Raw genomic sequence first — 22,467 nt, 5'->3', positions numbered from 1 at the left:
TGTACCAACACTCTTGTATGGGTGTGAAGCATGGGTGATGAATGTTGCAACGAGGAGAAGGCTGGAGGCAGTGGAGATGTCATGTCTGAGGGCAATGTGTGGTGTGAATGTAATGCAGAGAATTCGTAGTTTGGAAATTAGGAGGTGTGGGATTACCAAAACAATTATCCAGAGGGCTGAGGAGGGGTTGTTGAGGTGGTTCGGACATGTAGAGAGAATGAAACAAAATAGAATGACTTCGAGAGTATATAAATCTGTAGTGGAGGAAAGGTAGGGTAGGGGGTCAGCCTAGGAAGGGTTGGAGGGAGGGGGTAAAGGAGGTTTTGTGTGCGAGGGGCTTGGACTTCCAGCAAGCTTGCATGAGCGTATTTGATAGGACTGAATGGAGACAAATGGTTTTTATTACTTGACGTGCTGTTGGAGTGTGAGCAAAGTAACATTTATGAAGGGATTCAGGGAAACCGGCAGGCTGGACTTGAGCCCTGGAGATGGAAAGTACAGTGTCTACACTCTGAAGGAGGGGTGTTAATGTTGCAGCTTTATAATTGTAGTGTAAAGCACCCCTCTGGCAAGACAGTGATGGAGTGAATGATGATGAAAGTTTTTCTTTTTCGGGCCACCCTGCCTTGGTGGGAATCGGCCGATGTATTAATAAAACAAAAAAATAACAAGTCTGATTAGAAACAGTATTTTGCATTGCCATACTCAAAGAAAGGACCAACTTTAGCTCTGAGGTTAGTTCACCAAAATGAGACACTGATGTAAACGTTCATCCCCCCCCCCATCCCCCATATCAACATTTTCCTCATCACTTGTAAATACTTGCCCCTCATATCAACACTTGCCCCTTATGTAAACACTTGTCCCTTCATGTAAATGCCCTTTTTGTCAACACTTGCTCCTCACATAAACATATGCTCCTGTGGTAGTGTGTCACTAGCATACAATTTTGTTTTGCCCAACCTGCCTACAAAAAAGGATACGAAAGGCATCTGGCGAAGTTAGACTAGCAAAAGAATAGTACAGTATAACACATCATATAAGTGACCAGCTACAAACAATAGCCAAACAAGTCAAATGTTTAACCCTTAAACTGCCGAGAGTCTAACATAAACGTGCCTTCAGTGCCTGAGGTTTGGAAAAAAAATATAAAATTATTTTATCTTACCAAAAAATTCTTCCTGATTTTAGAAATGTGATAAGAATGAGTGAAATTTGAAGGTGATGCTGGTAATTGGTTTATGGCAACATGAGTGCTTGCCATGTGGAGGAAGTTGCAGTTTTAACATTTTATTTATGATTTTTTTTCAGTTTTTCTTATTTTCTGGTAGATCATATGTTTTGCACCTATATCTATGTTTTCATATCATATTTCACTTATACTTATTGTTCACTCACACTAGACAAATGTGTACACTAAACAAATTTAAACAAATGTAAGGAAATGTAAATGGCATTTACTGGAACCCACACACCATTTCCTTTTATACTGTGTACACCTACAGCACAGACTCATTTTCTCTGATGCAGTCCTAACCAGGCCTATCAAGACCATTTTGAAGGCCCTAGAATCTTGACAAATATACATCAATGGCATTTTTCCAGTTGGCTTAAATTTACGTTATCAACAGCTTAAGGGTTAATAGCCACTTTATTTTATACATATCACAAAACAAAATCAATAACCAATAATGCAGTGGTAAAAAAATTAATACAGTACTAATAATCAGTTAATATTTCTACTAGTAGAAAGCACAAAAAATAAATCTCAAAATGCACTCAAATTATGTACTGTATTATGAAAACTTAAAATGCACATTTAAAATACTAAATACATATGTACAAAATTAATTTCTTAGAAAACTTCCTATTCTAAGAATATAAAGAATAATCATTGTATAATACAGGTACAACATCGATTTTCCGGACCTTTGGTTCCAAAGCCTTTCCTGATTACTGATTTTTCTGCCTGTAGAGAGCACAGTATTCCTTGGTCTTGGAGTTGGATAAGTGACATACAGTTTGGTGGTAAGTATACTGCCGCAGGAATTTCAAGCTCCTGCTCGTAAATTTGTGTGGTTCCAGACAATCAGTGTCCAGAAAATTGATGTTGTACCTGTACCATTAATCTAATAAAATACAACATTCAATTAAAATTTATTATTTATTTATTGAATTAATACCTTTACATTTTCTTTATGTATAATATTTTTTTTTAACTTCCTACCCTCAGGCTGTTGCATTCCTGGAGTCAGCGCTCGCAGAAAATCATCTGGAGTCATGAAAACCTCAGTCCTTTCAACTCCACTTGCAGTCCTTTGTATTAACTTGTATGTAGCAAAGTAGCGGAAAATTTTATCCGGGGTTGAATATGCTCGAATTCTGTTCTCGTACTCTATGATCTACGGCAGAAGAAAAGAAATGGCTTCTATAAAACTAAAAATAAACTTTCTCAATCACTGAAAAGTGACAAGGATACATGCTGCACTTAAGAGGATCATGCATATCTAGCAAATATATTCAACAAAACTCACAGAAAAAAATATTGTATTGTGCTGCATAGTACATAAATCACAGGGATGGTAGAAAAAATCAATTACACATAAAATAGGAAGATTCATCGGTAAAACATACTAACTAGGTGCACTGTTAAAACCAAAATTTTAAGTAAAAAGACAAGAGCAAATGCTTCCTCTATAATGAATGACATTAGATGGCAACATTTAACCAGTTATACCTTTGATATGCAAATGAAATTATATCAGTGAGAAATGTTTCAAGTCAAAGGTTACCATATTCTGGATGGACAGAAAAAGGCCTACACAAGCAATTCAGCTAATACAATGGGAATCAGAGAACTTCTTATTCCAATAAGTAACCATGATTAATATATTTAGATGGGAGAAAGCTAGTGCAAGCTTCTCTTACGATTTTATAACATATACAATGAATGCTGCAAAAATTCTGGATTGAATAATTATATAAATCATTTTATCCTTACTGTTTATAATTTCCTTCATAGAACAGTTTTAGATTCTTTACTTGACACAGCATTTGATCCCTATCGAGATAATCTGAAAACCACTTTGGCAGGTGGACGGAAACAATGAAAGCATTACTAGAAACAGTACTGTTTACAACCTAAGTGCCCTGGAGGTAAGGCTTGGGCTAAAGAAAAAAGCGAGTATATTTTCATGCTTACATTTCCTGTTTGACCGTAGAAACGCAGAAAAAATCTGTAAGAAAACCTACATACCTTTCATCAGAATACATTTTTGTATAGAATGTCATTATATAATCATGGATGCATTACTGGAAAAATTCCTATGCAGACTTTTTATTAACACCAAGCTGTGAAGTAAATACCATACATGCACCTGTGGTGTGTGTGTACAAACCATGAACAATAAAGCACAATAAAATAAAATACAATATAGCGGGGATACTTAGTAATGACAGATGTCTAGTTGCCTGATGAATCATGTCAAAATATACACAAATAACCCGCACATAGAAGAGAGGAATTTACGCGGTTATTTGTGTATTGCTCTAGTTATGGTAATGTGGCTTTTTTTGTTATTCATGTCAAAATATGATGATGATTTTAATCTTGACATTCTTACCACTCACTGAGGCAAAGTGACCCAAAAAGAAACACTTTCACCATCATTCACACATAATCACTGTTTCTGCAAAAGCACCCAGATACAACAGTTCAGATGTCACTTCAAACAGCCATATCCCAAACCCCTCATTGAAAGTGCAGGCATTGTACTTCCCACCTCCAGGACTGAAGTTCAGCTAACCGGTTTCCCTGAATCCCTTCACAAAATATTACCCTGCTCACACTCCAACAGCTCGTCAGTACCAAAAACCATTCATCTCCACTCACTCCTATCTAACATGCTAACACATGCCTTCTGTATGTCCAAGCACCTTGCACACAAAACCTCATTTACCCCCCTTCCTCCATCCTTTCCTAGGACGATCCCTACCCCTCCTCCCATCCACTGCAGATTTATGCACCCTCTAAGTCATCCTATTTTGTTCCATCCTCTCTAAATAACCCCCCTTCAGCCCTCTGAATAATTCTTTTGGTAATTCCACACCTCCTCCTAATTTCCACACTATGAATTCTCTGCATAATATTTACACCACACATTGCCCTTAGACTAGACATCACTGCCTCCAACCTCCTCCTTGCTGCAGCATTTACAACCCATGCTTCACACCCACATAAGTGTTGGTTCCACTATACACTTTGCTCCCATGAATAACATTTTTTGTCTCCACAAACACCTCAATGCACCACTCATCTTTTTTTCCTTCACCAATTCTATGGTTAACCTTGTCCTTCATAAACCCATCCACTGACAAGTCTACTCTCAAATATCTGAACACATTCACTTCTTCCATACTCCCTCCCTCCAATGTGATATCCAATTTTTCTTTACCTAACTCATTTGATACCCTCCTCGCCTTACTCTTATCTATGTTCACTTTCAACTTTCTTCCTTTACACACCCTTCACTGCACCTTGTATGTATATCTATTATCAAATCTATTTCAAAACTATATTTCAACATTATACAATTAATTTGGTACTGTAATGTAACTTACTCTAAACACAATACAATACCAATAATGTTTCTCTGAATATAAAAATGTGAAAACAGCATTAGAAAATATAGCTACAAGTTAAAAATTAAGTGATATGTCAAAATTAAATCACGTACAAAATACTACCCATGGAAAATAAACTTGAGGTTGGAACATTCCACATCATAGGAATCATGACTCACGAAATCATAATGACATGATTACAAACAAATCATACCACGGGCGGAGCTTGAACCCACAGGTAGAGAAACCGTGGTATGGTTTATCATAAGAATCATTTGCAAAAATTTTCACATTAACAGTGTGCTTTTTAACCCTTTCAGGGTCCAAAGGCCAAATTTCGAAGTGCACACCAGTGTCCAAGAATTTTCAAAAAATAATTTTGTAATTTTTTCTTATGAAATGGTAGAGAATCTATTATATTCTGAAGGTAATAAAACAAAAAGTACGAAATTTGATGAAAAATTGATGAAATTATGCTCTCGCAAATTTTGATGTGTCAGCGATGTTTACGCATCGGCGATTTTGCCGACTTTGACTCCCATTTTAGGCCAATTACTTTATTCCAGTTGACCAAATTCTTAGCTATTTCACTAGTATTACTTCTGTTCTATCGATTGAGCACAAGAAATCACCAACTCAACTGTTTCAACTACAAAATAAAGTGATTGGAAATTGCTATCTTGGCCAATTTCGTGCAAAGTTCAAAATATTCCAATTTCAAAACAGGGTCCAGAATAAACAATACAGACATTCCTGGCACTAAACTAACATTTCCTCTGTTCATTAGTTATGTTTTCAGGCTTTACAAATGAATTCCATTTTTATTTTTAATTCACATAATGAATTTTTATTCAAACCAAAAAATGGAAGACTTACACTCATGCAATATTGTAATAATTGCATAAATAATATCAGCACATTTGTGAATGTATATTAGACCCACCAGCTGGCATGTATTAGATGTGTGAGGTCATTTGTTTACTCTCAAACATCGGCAAAAGTTTAACATTTCCGCTACTTTGAGCTCAGTTTCAAGCCATTTTCAGTACTAAAACTAAGCAAAATCATCCCTATTTCTGTAATATATCTTCCATTCTATCAAATGAGACCAAGAAATCGCAAATACAACTATATAAAACTTACGAAAAAAACACTGCAAAGTTGATGTTTTAATAAAAAATTAGTCTCAGTTTTTTTTCTCTTATTATGCACTGTGTGCTGCAGGATTTGTTTTATGTAGTGCACACATACCACATAGATGTATTCTCTCATATCTAGGCCCAAATTTACCGTTCACAGCTTATCAGAGTGAGCTGAGCTCATGACGTAGATCTACGGTTTGGACCCTCAATGTACAGCCATAGATCTATGGCATGGACCCTCAAAGGGTTAAGGCATACTGAAGAAAGAAAATGTATTTTATTGCAACTGAAACACTGGTGGTGTAAAAGGCAAATAACCATTCCTCTATACTAAACACACCAATAGAAGAGCTAGCAACAGGTACAAATAATGGTATACTGCTTATCACATGGTCTGAAACAAAGGCAAAATGCCAAAACATTATCTCTTTCACTGTCCAGACCCTCAAAATTAATATTGCCCTCAATGTCCACTTTAAAAAAAATCTTTTAATGTGGTAGAGATTCTTTTTCTGAAGGTATGACACCAAAACAAAATTTGATGGAAAACTTACGAAATTATGCAGGCGCAAACTTAGTGGTATTGGCACAATTTACACATCGGCATTTTCACCCAATGAGAGTCCTATTTTAGACCAGTTCCAATGTTTCATTTGATCAAATTCTTAGCCATTTCACTACTATGCCTTTCATTCTATCGATTGAGCACAAGAAACTGCCCATTCAATTATTTCAACTATCCTAAAAAGTGCACAGAAATCAGTAATTTGGCCAATTTTACATAAAATTAAAAAAATACCCATTTTAAAAATAGAGTCCACAATAAACAATAAAGACATTCCTGGCACTAAAATAACATATCCTCTGTTCATTAGTCATGTTCCCAGGCCTTTCCTATATTACACTTGCCTTCAATTCTGAATCCTTATTTACACAAAAATAGAAGATTTACTCTTATTTCCCATATAATAAAATATAACCAGGTTTATAGGAGGTTCTTACCCGTCCTCTAGAAAACTGGCAAAAATAAAATCTTTCCACTAATTTGAGCTCAATTTCAAGCTATTTCCAGTCCCTTTTTCAGTAGTACATCTTCCATTCTATCAACTGATACCAAGAAACAGCCAATAAAACCATAAAAACTATCCCCAAAGACACCTCAAAGTTGCTATTTTAAACTATACACAAGGTTACAGTTTGGTTTTCCCCATCATGCACTGTGTGAGCCAAGATTTTTCATACTGCGCACACTCTCCACACAGATCCATTCTTTGAGCTCATGACGTATGACTATGTCAGGAACCCTGGCCTCAATGCTATAGTTCTACATGATGGACAGTGAAAGGGTTAGCAAAGCAGTGAATTATATTACTTAAACAATGAAGTTGAAAATAATTTTAACAGTATGATACCATATAACCAAATCACAGTAATATAATACTTTTTTCTCAATAAATCTTTTCAATCTAGTACAATTTCATACTGCAAGAAACCAAGAAAAATACTGTACTTCCTATTTAATCACATTTTCTGTTATGATATGATATCAAAAGAAAATGGTGACTGGACAGTTTCTTGAGTCAGAAACAACCAGTGTTAAAATTATTTTCACTTTCACTGTTACTTTTCTTCTTTCAACACACCGGCCGTATCTCACCGAGGCGGGGTGGCCCAAAAGGAAAAACGAAAGTTTCTCCTTTTACATTTAGTAACATAAACAGGAGAAGTGCTTACTAGCCCCTTGCTCCCGACATTTTAGTCGCCTCTTACAACACGCATGGCTTACGGAGGAAGAATTCTGTTCCACTTCCCCATGGAGGCAAGAGGAAATAAACAAGAACAAGAACTAGTAAGAAAATAGAAGAAAACCCAGAGGGGTGTGTGTATATATATGCTTGTACATGTATGTGTAGTGTGACCTAAGTGTAAGTAGAAGTAGCAAGATGTACCTGAAACCTTGCATGTTTATGAGACAGAAAAATGGACACCAGCAATCCTACCATCATGTAAAACAATTACAGGCTTTTGTTTTACACTCACTTGGCAGGATGGTAGTACCTCCCTGGGCAGTTGCTGTCTACCAACCTACTACCTAGATTCACTGTTACACATTCATTATTTTCAATCTCATTCTTACACATTCACACACATACCTGCTGGATGTCCAGACCCCCACACACAAAACCTCCTTTACCCCCTCCCTCCAAGTTTTCCTAGGATGACCCCTACCCTGCCTTCCCTCCACTGCAAATTTATCCACCTTCCAAGTCATCTTATTTTGCTCCATTCTCATTAAGTGTCCAAACCACCTTAACAGCTTCTCCTCAGCCCTCTGAACAATACTTATTTTTAGTAACCCAACAACTCCTCCTAATCTCCAAACTACGAATTATTGAAAATTATGAAAAAATTTCCTATATATGCACCTGAATTTTTTTGAAAAAAAAAAAAAAAAAAAAAAAAAAAAAAAAAAAAAAAAAAAAAAAAAAAAAAAAAAAAAAAAAAAAAAAAAAAAAAAAAAAAAAAAAAAAAAAAAAAAAAAAATTAACACAAAGTTTCTAGAATTCCAAGTTTTTTTTAAATGTGTGAAATTTGTTATTTGCACTATTCACAATCTGGATATTTCTGAGCACAAAAGCTTCATTAAAAGAAAAAAAAAAAGAGTGTACACAAAATGTATTATAAAGTTACTTTCTTAAAACACATGGACAGACATTTAAATAAGCTGATGTTCTCATTCATGTAAACTGATGTATTGCATGTACATTCAATACATTGTGAAAGACATTCATATAAATTGTAATGTACTGCATATACATGCAACACATGGGACATCCACACAGACTGCAATGTACTGCATGTATGTGCAACAAAATGAAAAAAAAACATTTAAACTTTAATGTATTATATGTACATGCAACATACTGGGGGAACAAAACATATAAACTGTAATGCACTGCATGTGCATGCAACACATTGAAGATGCACCCAAATAAACTGCAATGTACTGCATGTACATGAAACACATCACGAAAGCATCCAAATAAACCAAAACGTACTCTAGATACATTGCACCTGTGCAATCCTGATGAATTAAGATGCCCATTCTCCGTGTATGCATATCTACAGTCAAGGCTATTATTAAATTCATAAAATAAAGTGTTTAGACTTTACCAAGAGCAACATCTTCAATGGAGGCTCTGGTTGCCTGCAGATTTATTGACTCAGCTCTTAAAACTTAATGAATAAAAAGTGCTAGTATGTCTTTTGGCAACCAACCTATTTTATATCGACAAAACTAATTATTTATTAATCTGCACAAAAAAATGGAACTTGTTAATATGACACCAAATTCACAAATAATACAAGATGAATACTGTTATAGTAATAAGGATATTGAAGATTATGTCAGTGATGATCAAAGTGATGAGCATGTCAGTGTCACACTGGTGATAGTGATAATTATATCACAGTAGTGTAAAGGTGACTGTTACAATGGTGGTGATTAGGAGGTGGGGGATTACTAAAAGTGTTATCCAGAGGACTGAGGAGGGGTTATTGAGTGGTTTGGACATTTAGAAAGGATGGAACAAAATAAAACAACTTGGAGCATGAATAAATCTGTAGTTGAGAGGTGGGATAGGGATTGCCCTAGGAAGGGTTGGAGGGAGGGGATAAAGGAGGTTTTGCAAGTGAGGGACTTGGACATCCAACAGGCCTGTTTGAGTGTGTTAGATAGGAGTGGAGGCAAACGACTTCTATGACTTGCTGGGACTTGAAGGGATTCGGTGAAACCAGTTAGCTGGACTTAGAGTCCTGGTGGTGGGAAGTACAATGCCTACACTCTGAAGGAGGGGTGGGGATATTGCAGTGTAGAGGGGCATCTGAGCTGTAATGCTGGTATGTCTCTGGCAAGACAGTGATGGAGTGACTGGTGGTGAAAGTGTTTCATCTTTTTTGGGTCAACCTACCTCAGTGGGAGGCAGCCAGAGTGTTAAAAATTTAAATTGTGACACTTCAGCACTGAGTGTTTATAAACAATCAGAGCTATCACTGTTGGAGACAGATCTGACAGTGGATTTTTCACACACAATTTTCATGTATATTCTTATTCAACAAATTTCTCAAGTTATGTTGTTAAGATAAGGCTAGCTTAAGTTAATTAAGATTAAGTTAAGCTAGATAGACAATCAATCAGAATTAACCAAGTATAACTCATTGGCAATAAATGAAATACTGTACAGATAAATGAAACACAGATAGAAGACAATAAAATGTTTAGAATCAAGAAATAGAAAATTGGACCCACCAAGCACAACTAGAAAGTAGACTGATAATCATGGTTTCAGGCTAGTAACATCACTGGTTTGACTGTTTTATCAACAGTGACCTCTTGACTATTATTAACAAGATGGACAGTGATGCAGAGCAACAGAGGCACACACTACGCAAGTCGCTGACTGTTTTTTCCCTACAATTTTTTTTTGTGTAGTCTGGGAGCCCAGTACTTCAAAATATTTTTGCAGGGTTAACTTCTAGATGTTTGGAAAACAACTCAATTTTTCCCATATTCAATTTGTTTAATGTATTTTTACAATACAAGCTGAAGTTCAGGAATACAGCAACTGTTATTGGTGAGTCTATTGTACACTCCAAATGAGATCAGTAAACCCTCGATTTAACAGACTAATAAAGGGTTAGGTTCCAGGCTACTGCTGTAAAGCAAAAATCACTGCAAAGTGAAACAGCCTTTTTCAGTTTTGAATGCATATAAAAGCCTGATAACATGTTTACACTATCATATATTAAATGAGCAGTAGTGCTAGGCCTAAAAAATGCATATACAGTAAACACATTACTTACACTACTTTTGTCCTAAGCTTATAGTGAGTTGTGAATACATATATTATAGGAAGTCTGAATAAATGAAGAATGGGTATAATTGAAAACCACCCTATTAATGAAACGCTGTAAAGCGGCGCCTGCCTGTATGGTACTTAACCAAAAGCTGGAATGGGCAATGAAGATCCTGCCAGGCTTAGTCCTAGCCCAGATTTCAGAAAGGTGCAATGTCACAATTAATGGGTTATCCAACATCATCATCACCACTGGCATCAGGAACCTGAGGTGAGGCAAATGTTTAAAGCACCAAACTAGGATATTGTGGAGTAGCTGTTTCTGAAGAGTGACTCATGGAGGGTTCTGAGCAAGCCAGATGACATGTAGAAATGACTCTGAATTATTTACAAAATAATGAAGCCTCTTAGAAAGCCTCAGCGACAGTCTCAGTAAGCTGCAACCACCCAAGGAGACGACTCCCAGTGATCCCAAAGGTACAAGAAAAAGCTGCCACAAAAGGCCAACTGAGGGCTCCACCCCAGTGGAAGAATGCAAGTAAGCCAGCGAGCAGTTAACAAGAGCCAGTGAGTAATCAACATAAGAATCCTCAATGCCACAAGACATGTGGGTGGGGCCAGCAGAATGGAAGTCATCCTCCAAGAGACTGGAAGAACATGAAACCAAATGTAAGACATGGATGATATTGCCAAAGCCAATCAGGTGTGGAAGAGATGAAGATCTGGTTGAATTACAGTCTATCACTAACAGAGCAGTTAGGAACTGAGACTACAAACTCTAGGTGATAACTGGAGCTGAGCAAGAATGCATGTCTTTCTTTGCACTCGTATACCACAACAACAAAGTAACATCCAGTGAGTGTGGCAAATGAGGCTGTTCTGGACACAACCTATAAGACCTTACCTGGAGGTATGAGTTAAATATTAGATAGGAATAAGTATGACATTCCATTACTTGTAAAATTCAAATCTAGTTTTCATATGTACAATAATGACACACAGGTGCTGGCGATGCTTATCTCTCATAACGCATTCTAAATCAGGAATAAAACGTTGAAAATATTGATGCTTTTCAGTATATTAAAAATTTAATGGATAATGTTCAATATATTAAACATTTTAATGTTCAAATAATTTTTTTTAACATGTCGGCTGTATCCCACCGAGACAGGGTGACCCAAAAGGAAAAAAAAAACAAAAAGAAATAAAATACTGTAATATAGACCAATTACAGGTGAGGATATATACAGTGAGTCTAATCACTTTTTTTATCTTATGAACTTAATTATTCCAATCCAAGCAGAAGAGGGAGAGGTTATATCTAATTCTGTAATAACATTCAGCAACTGAGGCTACACTACACAGCTTCATAAAACTTTTTAGATTTTGTGTGAAAATATTTCACCAAAATTATTATTATAGCCTCACTTCTATTAGTGTCATTACTGAACCAGATATTAAAATTGTTTTTCATTTGATGGGCAAGAATTTGCTGGTGTGCTCTTGTGTTGAGAGTAACAAAAGCATCTTACCCTCGGGCTGCTTGATACCCGGAGTTATACAGCGCAAGAAATCATCAGGGGTCATAAATATCTCGTGATCCCCATGATCACCATAAACCTTCAGGGTGGCAAAGTAACGAAATATCTTGTCAGGGGTGGAATATTGTCGAATGCGGTTCTCATACTCAATGATCTGGAAATTATGGTTATGCTGGCTTGGACACATACAACAATTTTTTTTAACTTACTCTACTCTGGTTGGTAAATGATTGCAAATTTAATGAGGTATAATATTTAGCAAGGCACAACATAAACTTCACTCAGAGCAAAGGCTTACATCTGCTCTTAGCAGATCTGAAAAGTAACTTTATTTCAATGTTGGATTCTAAGGAAAAAAAAATACAAATTAATATGTTTTAAAACAATATTTTTCTCCCATACCTTTCTATCTCTGAATCCCACACGTTTCTTTTTCTTTTTATCTTTAACATCCTCATCTGTTTCTGTGTCTTCAGAGGAGGACTCCAAGGAGTTGTCATCTTCATCCTCCTCCTCCTCTTCTTTAGGTCTATCAGCTTCAGTCATACTAGCAGCATCCACAGTCCACCATCTCTTAACCCTAAGAAATCACATAAATTATAAAACTACCAGCATTAACATGTCCTCATAATCTTATATAACTGGCACAAGATTTTAGACATGACCCTGAAGAAAGTAATATAATCTTAATAATACATCAAGCATTATCTACTAAAGGGGCTTTAAATTTGTCATTAAGCAGTAAATAAAAGGCTTCAATATCTCTCAACATTCTCTTTCCAAATAAAAGGGAATTAACAGACCCCTAATTATCTTCAAGAATAGCATAATAAGATCTTGCAAACTATTCCAAATCAGCTACAAAGCAATGCCTGTAATCATAATCCAACCTTAAGTAATAAATGACTGCCTGTTTGTTCACCTTGTAATTCCTAAATTTATTGTTTATGAACTCTTGATATCCTTATATATATAAGCAATTAATTAGCTATAGCCATTTTTGTCTCAAGATAAGCTAAAGTTTGTTTGAAATGCTCTGGGCTTTCTGCATGCACAACTAAATGTCACCTATTTCTGTATAAACACTTTATCATTCTGAAATATTATTATTATTATTATTATTATTATTATTATTATTGAAGTGTGATCTGCAAGCACAAAAAGCTCAAATAATCAGACTATCAACCAAAGGCCTGTTCAGAGAGTGGATCATAGAACTATCACAAAGTAAATAAGAAGACTATCCTACATTACCAGCTATAGGTAAATGCAAGCCATAAAACATATAGCATAAACTCACTCATAAGAATTAAATGGAATGACCACTACCTATCCTACCATTTATGTCAGATTTATAATTCATCATCGCATCTCTCTCTATCCTCTGTACATGCCCAAACCCTTCCTCAGTTCTCTGAATTATATCCTGGTTGATCCAACATCATTTAATTTCTATGCTCTTAATTCCCTGTGTAATATGCAGGCCAAACACTGCTCACAACCACTTCATCTCCACTGCTCTCTAGCTTCCTTCTTACTGCAATGTTCAAATCCCATGCCTCAGACTATATAAAGGTGTTAGTACAGTATCACTACACTCTGGAAAATTAACTTTTCTTGCCACCTCTGATAAACTTTTCTCTACAGGGATACCTCAATGCACCACCTACCTCTTTTTCCTTGTTTATTCTATGATTCAACTCATGTTTCAAACCCAGCTGCTGACATTTCTACTCGCAAATATCTCAAAACATCCACTTCCTCCAAACTCCCACCCTCCAATCTGATATCCAGTCTATAACTGTCCAGCTTTTTTCTTATCCTCATCACTGTTCTTTTGTATGCTCAATTTTAATTTTACACCTCTATATTTTTTTCAACACACTGGCCACTCCCTATCAAGGTAGGAAAATGGCTGTCATTCATTCAACTTTCATTGTCTTGTGAGAAGCACACTGATGCCATAGTTCAGATGGCCCTCAGAACTGCAACATCCACACTGCTCCTTTGAACTACAGGCAAAACAAAGCTCATACGCTAACATTTTGTCCTTTACTACCTTCTTTACCTCATCATTCCACCAATCATTCCCCTTCCCACTCACACATTTACACAAACAAAATTCTGTTGTGCACTCCAACATTGTATTCTTAAATTTAGCCCATACCTCCTCAACCTCCCCATTCCTTGTACTCTCTCTAGCTCAACTTTACCTCAATAATTGCTTCTCTCTTCATAACTGTCTCCTTTAGTTAATTTATTTCCACCTTTCTCTTAAGCACTGATACTATTCTCCTCCTACTCCATCTATCCCTTACCTTAACTGTAGTTACCACTAAATAACAATCTGACGTATCTGTCATTCTCCTAAAAACCTGCACATCCATAAGTCTATTCATTAACCATTTATTTACTAATAGTTTAACAAACTGCTATCACTGCACCCTATATCATATCTGATATATACTTATTTATCTATTTTTTCTCAAAATATCCCTTAACTATAACCAAACCTCATGCTAAATTCAATTAATTAAGGGTTCCCCATTTTTATTTACCCATGCATTCCAAACACATCTACTATACCATCAACAACAGTCTCACTCACTTTAGCTTTTAAGTCACTAACAATAATTCTCTCACTAGGCTCAAAATTCCCTACACATTCTTTTGACATTTCCCATAGTCTCTCTCCTCTACACACTTCTCTCCTCTGGGGCATAAACACTTGCTATAACCCACTTTGCACATACCAGTTTTATTCCAATCCACAAAATTCTTGAATTCAAAACTTTCTGTAATTGATTATTTAATATTACCACCACTCCTTTAACTCTGACTCTCCCAGACACACCCAACTTAATCCCTTTACCCCTTTCTCACTGAAATTCTCCCAGCCATTATGCCACGTTCTCATTAAGACCCATATCCAACAAATAACAAAAAAAGTATCCAAAACAGTTGGGATCCCCTCCAAGATACATTACTACTCACACTATAATATTTACTTATCTATCCCTACCTCACCTATGCTATTTGTGCCTGGGGATCAACAGCAGCAACTCACCTAAAGCCAATAATAACCCAACTGAAACATAAAATTCCTAATATAGTTATTGCCTATTAAATCATCAAGTTAGTCCTAAGTTTGCCTAATATACTCTTCCAATATAGGAGCTTTAATAGAAACAGTGTATCATGCCAAGACAAATCCAATCCCATTACTAAATTTACCATTTGTAATATTTATTTATTTATGTCTTTGCAAATAGTACATTGAAATTTTGTATTTACAATAATGGGTTGCAATGCAAAGAGAGCCTCTATTATGCCAAGGCATTATGGGCTGACTTAACATTATTGGCTTACAGACTACTTAAACACTAAGAATTATGTCATGGTTGTACAGTAGAATATTAATTATATCATAGTTGTACAGTAGATTATTAATTATAAGTGAATCTAATTTATATAAGACAAAAGATATATTCATATATTCAAAAATGCTTTTTGTGAAAACAATGATTCAATTATATTCCTGTCAACAATGGATAAAAGGTTCAAAGTAATTGTTGAAATTATGATGTGGGAATACATGAGTATGTGTGTACTGTTATATATTTATACTACCTCATTATTATAAATCTAATTATGTATGCATCTAATTACATATCTAATTATGTATCTAATTATGTATGTATCCAATAATGTTCAAATGTACTGCTTCATAACCTTTATTAACATAAAGTAAGAATTAGTAATAGTCTGCCCAAAATGCCTAGGCATGCTAGTGGCCTTCTTTGTAATTAATACTATATAACATGTAAACCACACATTGTAAGCTTTACAAGGAAATAAACATTGTCATTGTTGTTGTCATTCAGAGAAAAATTTCCCACCCCTAAAAGCCTCCCAGGCTTCATTTAGTGCTAGATCATTCGATTTCTTTTCATTCATAACATTAATAGTAAATGTTGTCTTATCTGTACCCATGCACATTCTCACTTGGCATTGCAGTTGCCTTTTACGACACACGTGCTTTACAGCTGTTCAAAAATTCTAACCCACTCTCACCATAAATAGAATATGATAAATTAAAGACAGAACACTTGTAACTCTTTCTTTCTTCTTTCAACACACGAAATCACAGGACCATATCTTAACCACCAAAACTTTTTCTTATTTTCAACAAAATTTGTTGCATCTCACCCACTCTCTCATTTGCTCTCTTTTTACATTGGGTTGCTAACTTTTTCAAAATCATCATTCCACCAATCGGCAAAAACAAACTTCTGAAAAACACTACATTTTTAAACCTACCCCATACCTCTTCGACCCCATTGCCTATGCTCTCATTAGCCCATCTATCCTCCAATAGTGTTTATATCTTACCCTAACTACCTCCTCTTTTAGTTTATAAACCTTCACCTATCTCTTCCCTGATGCTTCTATTCTCCTTGTATCCCATCTACCTTTTACTCTCAATGTAGCACAACTAGAAAGTCTGATATATCTGTGGCCCCTCTATAAACATGTACATCCTGAAGTCTACTCAACAGTCTTTTATCTACCAATTTCCAACAAACTACTGTCATTTCGCCCTACATCATATCGTGTATACTTATTTATCAAAATATGTATTACCTATAACTAAACCCCTTTCTATACAAAGTTCAATCAAAGGGCTCCCATTATCATTTACACCTGGCACCCCAAACTTACCTACCACACCCTCTCTAAAAGTTTCTCCTACTTTAGCATTCAGGTCCCCTACCACAATTACTCTCTCACTTGGTTCAAAGGCTCCTATACATTCACTTAACATCTCCCAAAATCTCTCTCCTCTGCATTCCTCTCTTCTCCAGGTGCATACTTTACTTTAATCCACATAATTCTTGAATTTACACATTCATATTCTCTTTTCTCCTTCCTTTACTGATCATTTAACATTACTGCTACCCCTTCCTTTGCTCTAACTCTCTCAGATACTCCAGATTTAATCCCATTTATTTCCCCCCACTGAAACTCTCCTACCCCCTTCAGCTTTGTTTCGCTTAGGGCCAGGACATCCAACTTCTTTTCATTCATAACATCAGCAATCATCTGTTTCTTGTCATCCGCACTACATCCACGCACATTTAAGCAACCCAGTTTTATAAAGTTTTTCTTCTTCTCTTTTTTAGTAATTGTATACAGGAGAAGGGGTTACTAGCCCATTGCTCCCGGCATTTTAGTCGCCTCATACGACACGCATGGCTTACGGAGGAAAGATTCTTTTCCACTTCCCCATGGACAATAGAAGAAATAAAAAAGAACAAGAGCTATTTAGAAAAAGGAGAAAAACCTAGATGTATGTATATATATATATGCATGTGCGTGTCTGTGAAGTGTGACCAAAGTGTAAGTAGGAGTAGCAAGATATCCCTGTTATCTTAGCGTGTTTATGAGACAGAAAAAGAAACCAGCAATCCTACCATCATGCAAAACAGTTACAGGTTTTTGTTTCACAGTCATCTGGCAGGACGGTAGTACTTCCCTGGGTGGTTGCTGTCTACCAACCTACTACAAAATGCCTAGGCATGCTAGTGGCCTTCTTTGTAATTAATACTATATAACATGTAAACCACACATTGTAAGCTTTACAAGGAAATAAACATTGTCATTGTTGTTGTCATTCAGAGAAAAATTTCCCACCCCTAAAAGCCTCCCAGGCTTCATTTAGTGCTAGATCATTCGATTTCTTTTCATTCATAACATTAATAGTAAATGTTGTCTTATCTGTACCCATGCACATTCTCGGCATTGCAGTTGCCTTTTACGACACACGTGCTTTACAGCTGAAAAATTCTAACCCACTCTCACCATAAATAGAATATGATAAATTAAAGACAGAACACTTGTAACTCTTTCTTTCTTCTTTCAACACACCGGCCATATCCCACCAAGGCGGGGTTGCCCAAAAGGAAAAAGAAAAGTTTCTCCAGCATTTTAGTAGCCTCTTATGACACGCATGGCTAACAGAGGAAGAATTCTGTTCCACTTCCCCACAGAGATAAGAGGAAATAAACAAGAACAAGAACTAGTATTCGTAGTTTGGAAGTTAGGAGGAGGTGCAGGACTGCCAAAACTGATGTCCAGAGGGCTGAGGAAGGGTTGCTGAGGTGGTTCAGACATGTAGAGAGAATGGAGCGAAACAGAATGACTTCAAGAGTGTATCAGCCTGTAGTGGAAGAAAGGTGGGGTAGGGGTTGGCCTAGGAAAGGTTGGAGGGAGGGGGTAAAGGAGGTTTTGTGTGCGAGGGGCTTGGACTTCCAGCGGGCATGTGTGAGTGTGTTTGATAGGAGTGAATGGAGACAAATGGTTTTTAATACTTGACGTGCTGTTGGAGTGTGAGCAAAGTAACATTTATGAAGGGATTCAGGGAAACCGGCAGGCCAGACTTGAGTCCTGGAGATGCGAAGTACAGTGCCTGCACTCTGAAGGAGGGCTGTTAATGTTGCAGTTTAAAAACTGTAGTGCAAAGCACCCTTCTGGCAAGACAGTAATGGAGTGAATGATGGTGAAAGATTTTCTTTTTCGGGCCACCCTGCCTTGGTGGGAATTGGCCAATGTGTTAAAAAAAAAAAAACTAGTAAGAAAACCCAGAGGGGTGTGTAGTGTGACCTAAGTGTAAGTAGAAGTAGCAATACGTACCTGAAATCTTGCATGTTTATGAGACAGAAAAAAAGACACCAGCAATCCTACCATCATGTACGTACAACAATTACAGGCTTTCGTTTTACACTCACTTGGCAAGAGGGTAGTACCTCCCTGGGCAAACACATTTAACTATAAACTGGAAATTATGAATTAAAAGGCTAATCATAAAAAACACATTAAGTAAAAGGCATATAGTAAAAATAGCTTACATAAATCATATCTATACATACAGTTAGCAAACAAACAGGTATCTGAATGATATTTACCAGTCCCAATCAATTAAACAGACGATAAACATGATGCCTATAAAGGAGAGGAATACCGTCTTGGATTTTGAGTATTTTTCTTTCTCATGACCAAAGCTTTTGTAATGGCACACTTGCAGAACTCCATAGCACGAAACTGGTGGAAACGGCCTGAAAGAAAAAACTAACATTATAATTTTTATAATATGTACTCCGACTGTCAGTACAATTTCTTTGGACTCAGCCATTTTGCAAGAGAGAGAAAAGTTTTGAGAGAAAGTTTTCCAGGTCTTTTTGATATTACCCTTTATATCTTGGAACTTGTTAGCATAATGTAGTTGTTTAGTAAGTGTTATTGTTCATCTTTTTGCTAGTTCTTTGGGAATTAACTAAGCTCATTCTGTATTTTTTTCATAGGTATGCTTCTTGTTAATGCCTCTTTATTTATTTATTTATTTATTTATTTCAAATTTGAGCACACATACAGAGGTACAAAAAAATACTGATAAGAGCAGCATGCCAAAGCCACTTACACTATGCATAGCATTACGGGCTGGCTTAAAATTAACTTAAGATTAACTAAGCAATGATGAAATCAGTGATAAAACATTAATGTAAACAGATTACTATAAAGCACAAGTGAGTATTACAAAGACAGGTCATATGGTTGCATTCAGTTTGGTAGTGATTCTGTTAGGTAGTGTATTTAAAAAAAATAATAAAGTTAGATTCGGTTTTAGGTTTAACATTTATGTGATATAATTGTGAGAAACATTTAAGATATACAATTTATAAGGTTCAGTTATTCAGTATTTATTTGGTTTTGGGTGAGTAAGTGATCTTTGAGAAGAGACTTGAATTTATAAACAGGTAGTGTTTCTTTTATATTTACAGGTAATGAATTCCAGATTTTAGGGCCTTTTATGTGCATTAAGTTTTTGCATAGTGTGAGATGGACACGAGGAACATCAAAGAGTGATCTGTGCCTTGTGTTATGGTCATGTGTTCTGTTGAGGTTGGCAAGGAGATGTTTGAGGGGAGGGTTAATATCAGAGTTAAGTGTTCTATGTATGTAATAGGTGCAGTAATAAGTATGGATGTTTTGTATGGTGAGTAGGTTTAGTGTACTGAATATTGGTGGAGTGTGCTGCCTGTAGTGAGAATTTGTTATCATTCTAACTGCAGCCTTTTGTTGAGTAATTAGTGGTTTGAGATGGTTAATTGTTGTTGAGCCCCATGCACAAATTCCATAGGTGAGATAGGGGTAAATAAGAGAGTGATGTAGGGCCAGGAGGGCTGACTGTGGAACATAGTACCGTATCTTCGATAGTATGCCTACAGTCTTGGAAATTTTCTTAGAAATTTGTTGTATATGTGTATGAAATTTGAGTCTATTATCAAGGTGGATTCCTAAGAATTTTCCCTCTGTTAGTTTTGTGATAGGTGATCCGTTTAGCATTATGTTAAGAGGGACATCTGTAGCTCTGTTACCAAACTGAATGAAGTAGGTTTTGTCAATGTTTAGTGTAAGTTTGTTAGTCCTCATCCAGGTAGATATTTTCTGTAATTCGGTATTTACAGTATTGGCTAGCGTGACTGGGCTCGGGTGAGAGAAGACGTATGTAGTGTCATCTGCAAATAGTGTGGGTTTGAGTAATTGCGAAGCATTTGGAAGGTCATTTATGTATAGGAGAAAGAGAAGAGGGCCAAGGACACTTCCCTGTGGGACACCAACTGTAATTGGTTGCGCAGAAGAGTTTGCCCCATTTGCGTACACATATTGGCTTCTGTTGCTGAGGTATGACTTGAGGTAGTTGAGGGAGTGCCCTCTTATACCATAGTGTGACAATTTTACGTGGAGCAAGTCATGGTCAACTGTATCAAAAGCTTTACGTAAGTCAATGAAGATCCCCAGTGGGACTTCTTTTTTCTCTATTGCAGTGTATATATGTTCTAGCATGTGTATAATAGCATCATTAGTATTTTTATTAGGCCTGAATCCAAATTGGCAGGGGTTGAGTATGTTTTGGGAGATAAGGTAGGAGTAGATTCGTTTATGAATTAATTTTTCAAAGATTTTTGAGAGAGGGTGTAAGTTGGATATTGGCCTGTAGTTATTCAACTCTGTTTAGTCTCCTCCTTTGTGGATCGGGGTGACCCTTGCTATTTTGAGTACTGTAGGGAAGGTGGAGGATTCAATGGATTTGTTAAAGAGTGTTGCAATGATTGGTGATAGCACTTGTGACACTTTTTTGTATATAAAGGGTGGTAAGGTATTTAAATCTCCTGCCTTGTTTTTTAGTGCGTTGATAATAAGGGAGACTTCGTATGGGTTAGTCGGAGCTAGGAACAGTGTGTTCGGGTAGTTGCCGGTGAGGTAGTCATTTGGTGGGGTATCTGAGCTTGGGATTTTATTGGCAAGGTTTTGTCCTACAGTGGAGAAGAAATCATTGAGTCTGTTTGCTGTTTCTGTTGGTGGGAGTTGGGGTTCATCTGATTTTGCTAATTTTATTTCGCTATTTCGTGATATCTTTTTTGTTCCCAGAATTTCTGATAGGGTTTTCCAGGTCTTTTTTATATCACCTCGTAAGTTGGATAATCTGTTCTCATAATACAATTTTTTTGCCCTTCTTATCAGGCTGGTTAGGATTGACGAGTAACGTTTTGTTTGGTCTCTGGTTATGTGACCCATTCTGTACTGTTTTTCATATTGGTGTTTTGTATTTATGGATTTGAGAATGCTGGGTGTTAGCCAGGGACTGTTCAGTCTCTTTGCTGTCATCTGTTTAGTTTTTTTAGGGCAGTGCTTGTTATAGAGGTATTGGGTTTTTTTTAGAAAATTATTAATACATTCGTCAATATCTGTATAGGTTTCTAGCTCAGTGTGCCAATCAATGTTTGCTATTGCTGTTGTGAAGTTATTAATGGCTGCCTCATTGTGAAGTCTGAAGGTGACTTTAGTAGTGTCTTGGGGTAGTTTACCAAGAGTTGTTATGAGGAAAGTAGGGTAGTGGTCTGTGGTATTATCTGTAATTATGCCTGATTTTAAAGGGGATATGGTGTTGGTCCAGATGTGGTCAAGTAGGGAAACACTAGTCTCTGTAACTCTTGTAGGTTTTGTTACTGTTGGTAGTAACATACAGTTACTCATTGTGTTTGTGAATTCAGTAACGTGTGGGTCCTGGTCTTGCAGGAGATTTATATTGAAGTCACCTGAGAGTAGTAAGTGATCTTTGTTCATGCGTGCATCAGTTATCATACTTCCTAGATTTTGACTAAATTGGCTAATGTTTGACTGTGGAACTCTGTAGATGTTTATCAATGTGAGAGGTTTTTGTAGGTACTTGGATTTGAATTTAGC

General features: G+C 36.4%; 1 protein-coding gene across 9 annotated transcripts in view; it reads right to left on the bottom strand.

Moving 5' to 3' along the window:
• LOC128687900 (calcium uptake protein 1 homolog, mitochondrial) overlaps positions 1–22,467 on the bottom strand; it is a 116,597-nt gene that overhangs the window by 81,457 nt on the left and 12,673 nt on the right. For 6 of the 9 annotated variants that reach the window (XM_053775479.2, XM_070083560.1, XM_070083562.1 and 3 more), the window contains 3 exons: positions 19,128–19,277; positions 12,565–12,742; positions 2,228–2,402 (listed from right to left, as the gene is read on the bottom strand). In XM_053775479.2, the coding sequence (XP_053631454.2) occupies positions 2,228–2,402; positions 12,565–12,742; positions 19,128–19,277 (503 nt within the window). Of the gene's footprint in view, positions 1–2,227; positions 2,403–12,153; positions 12,317–12,564; positions 12,743–19,127; positions 19,278–22,467 lie in introns of all 9 variants that reach the window. The other 3 variants (XM_070083559.1, XM_070083561.1, XM_070083563.1) reach the window with 2 other exon arrangements.

The sequence above is a fragment of the Cherax quadricarinatus genome, chromosome 10 (genome assembly GCF_038502225.1).
Source record: "Cherax quadricarinatus isolate ZL_2023a chromosome 10, ASM3850222v1, whole genome shotgun sequence".
NCBI classification, from domain to species: Eukaryota; Metazoa; Arthropoda; class Malacostraca; order Decapoda; family Parastacidae; genus Cherax; species Cherax quadricarinatus.
This window is presented reverse-complemented; position numbering and strand designations above follow the sequence as displayed.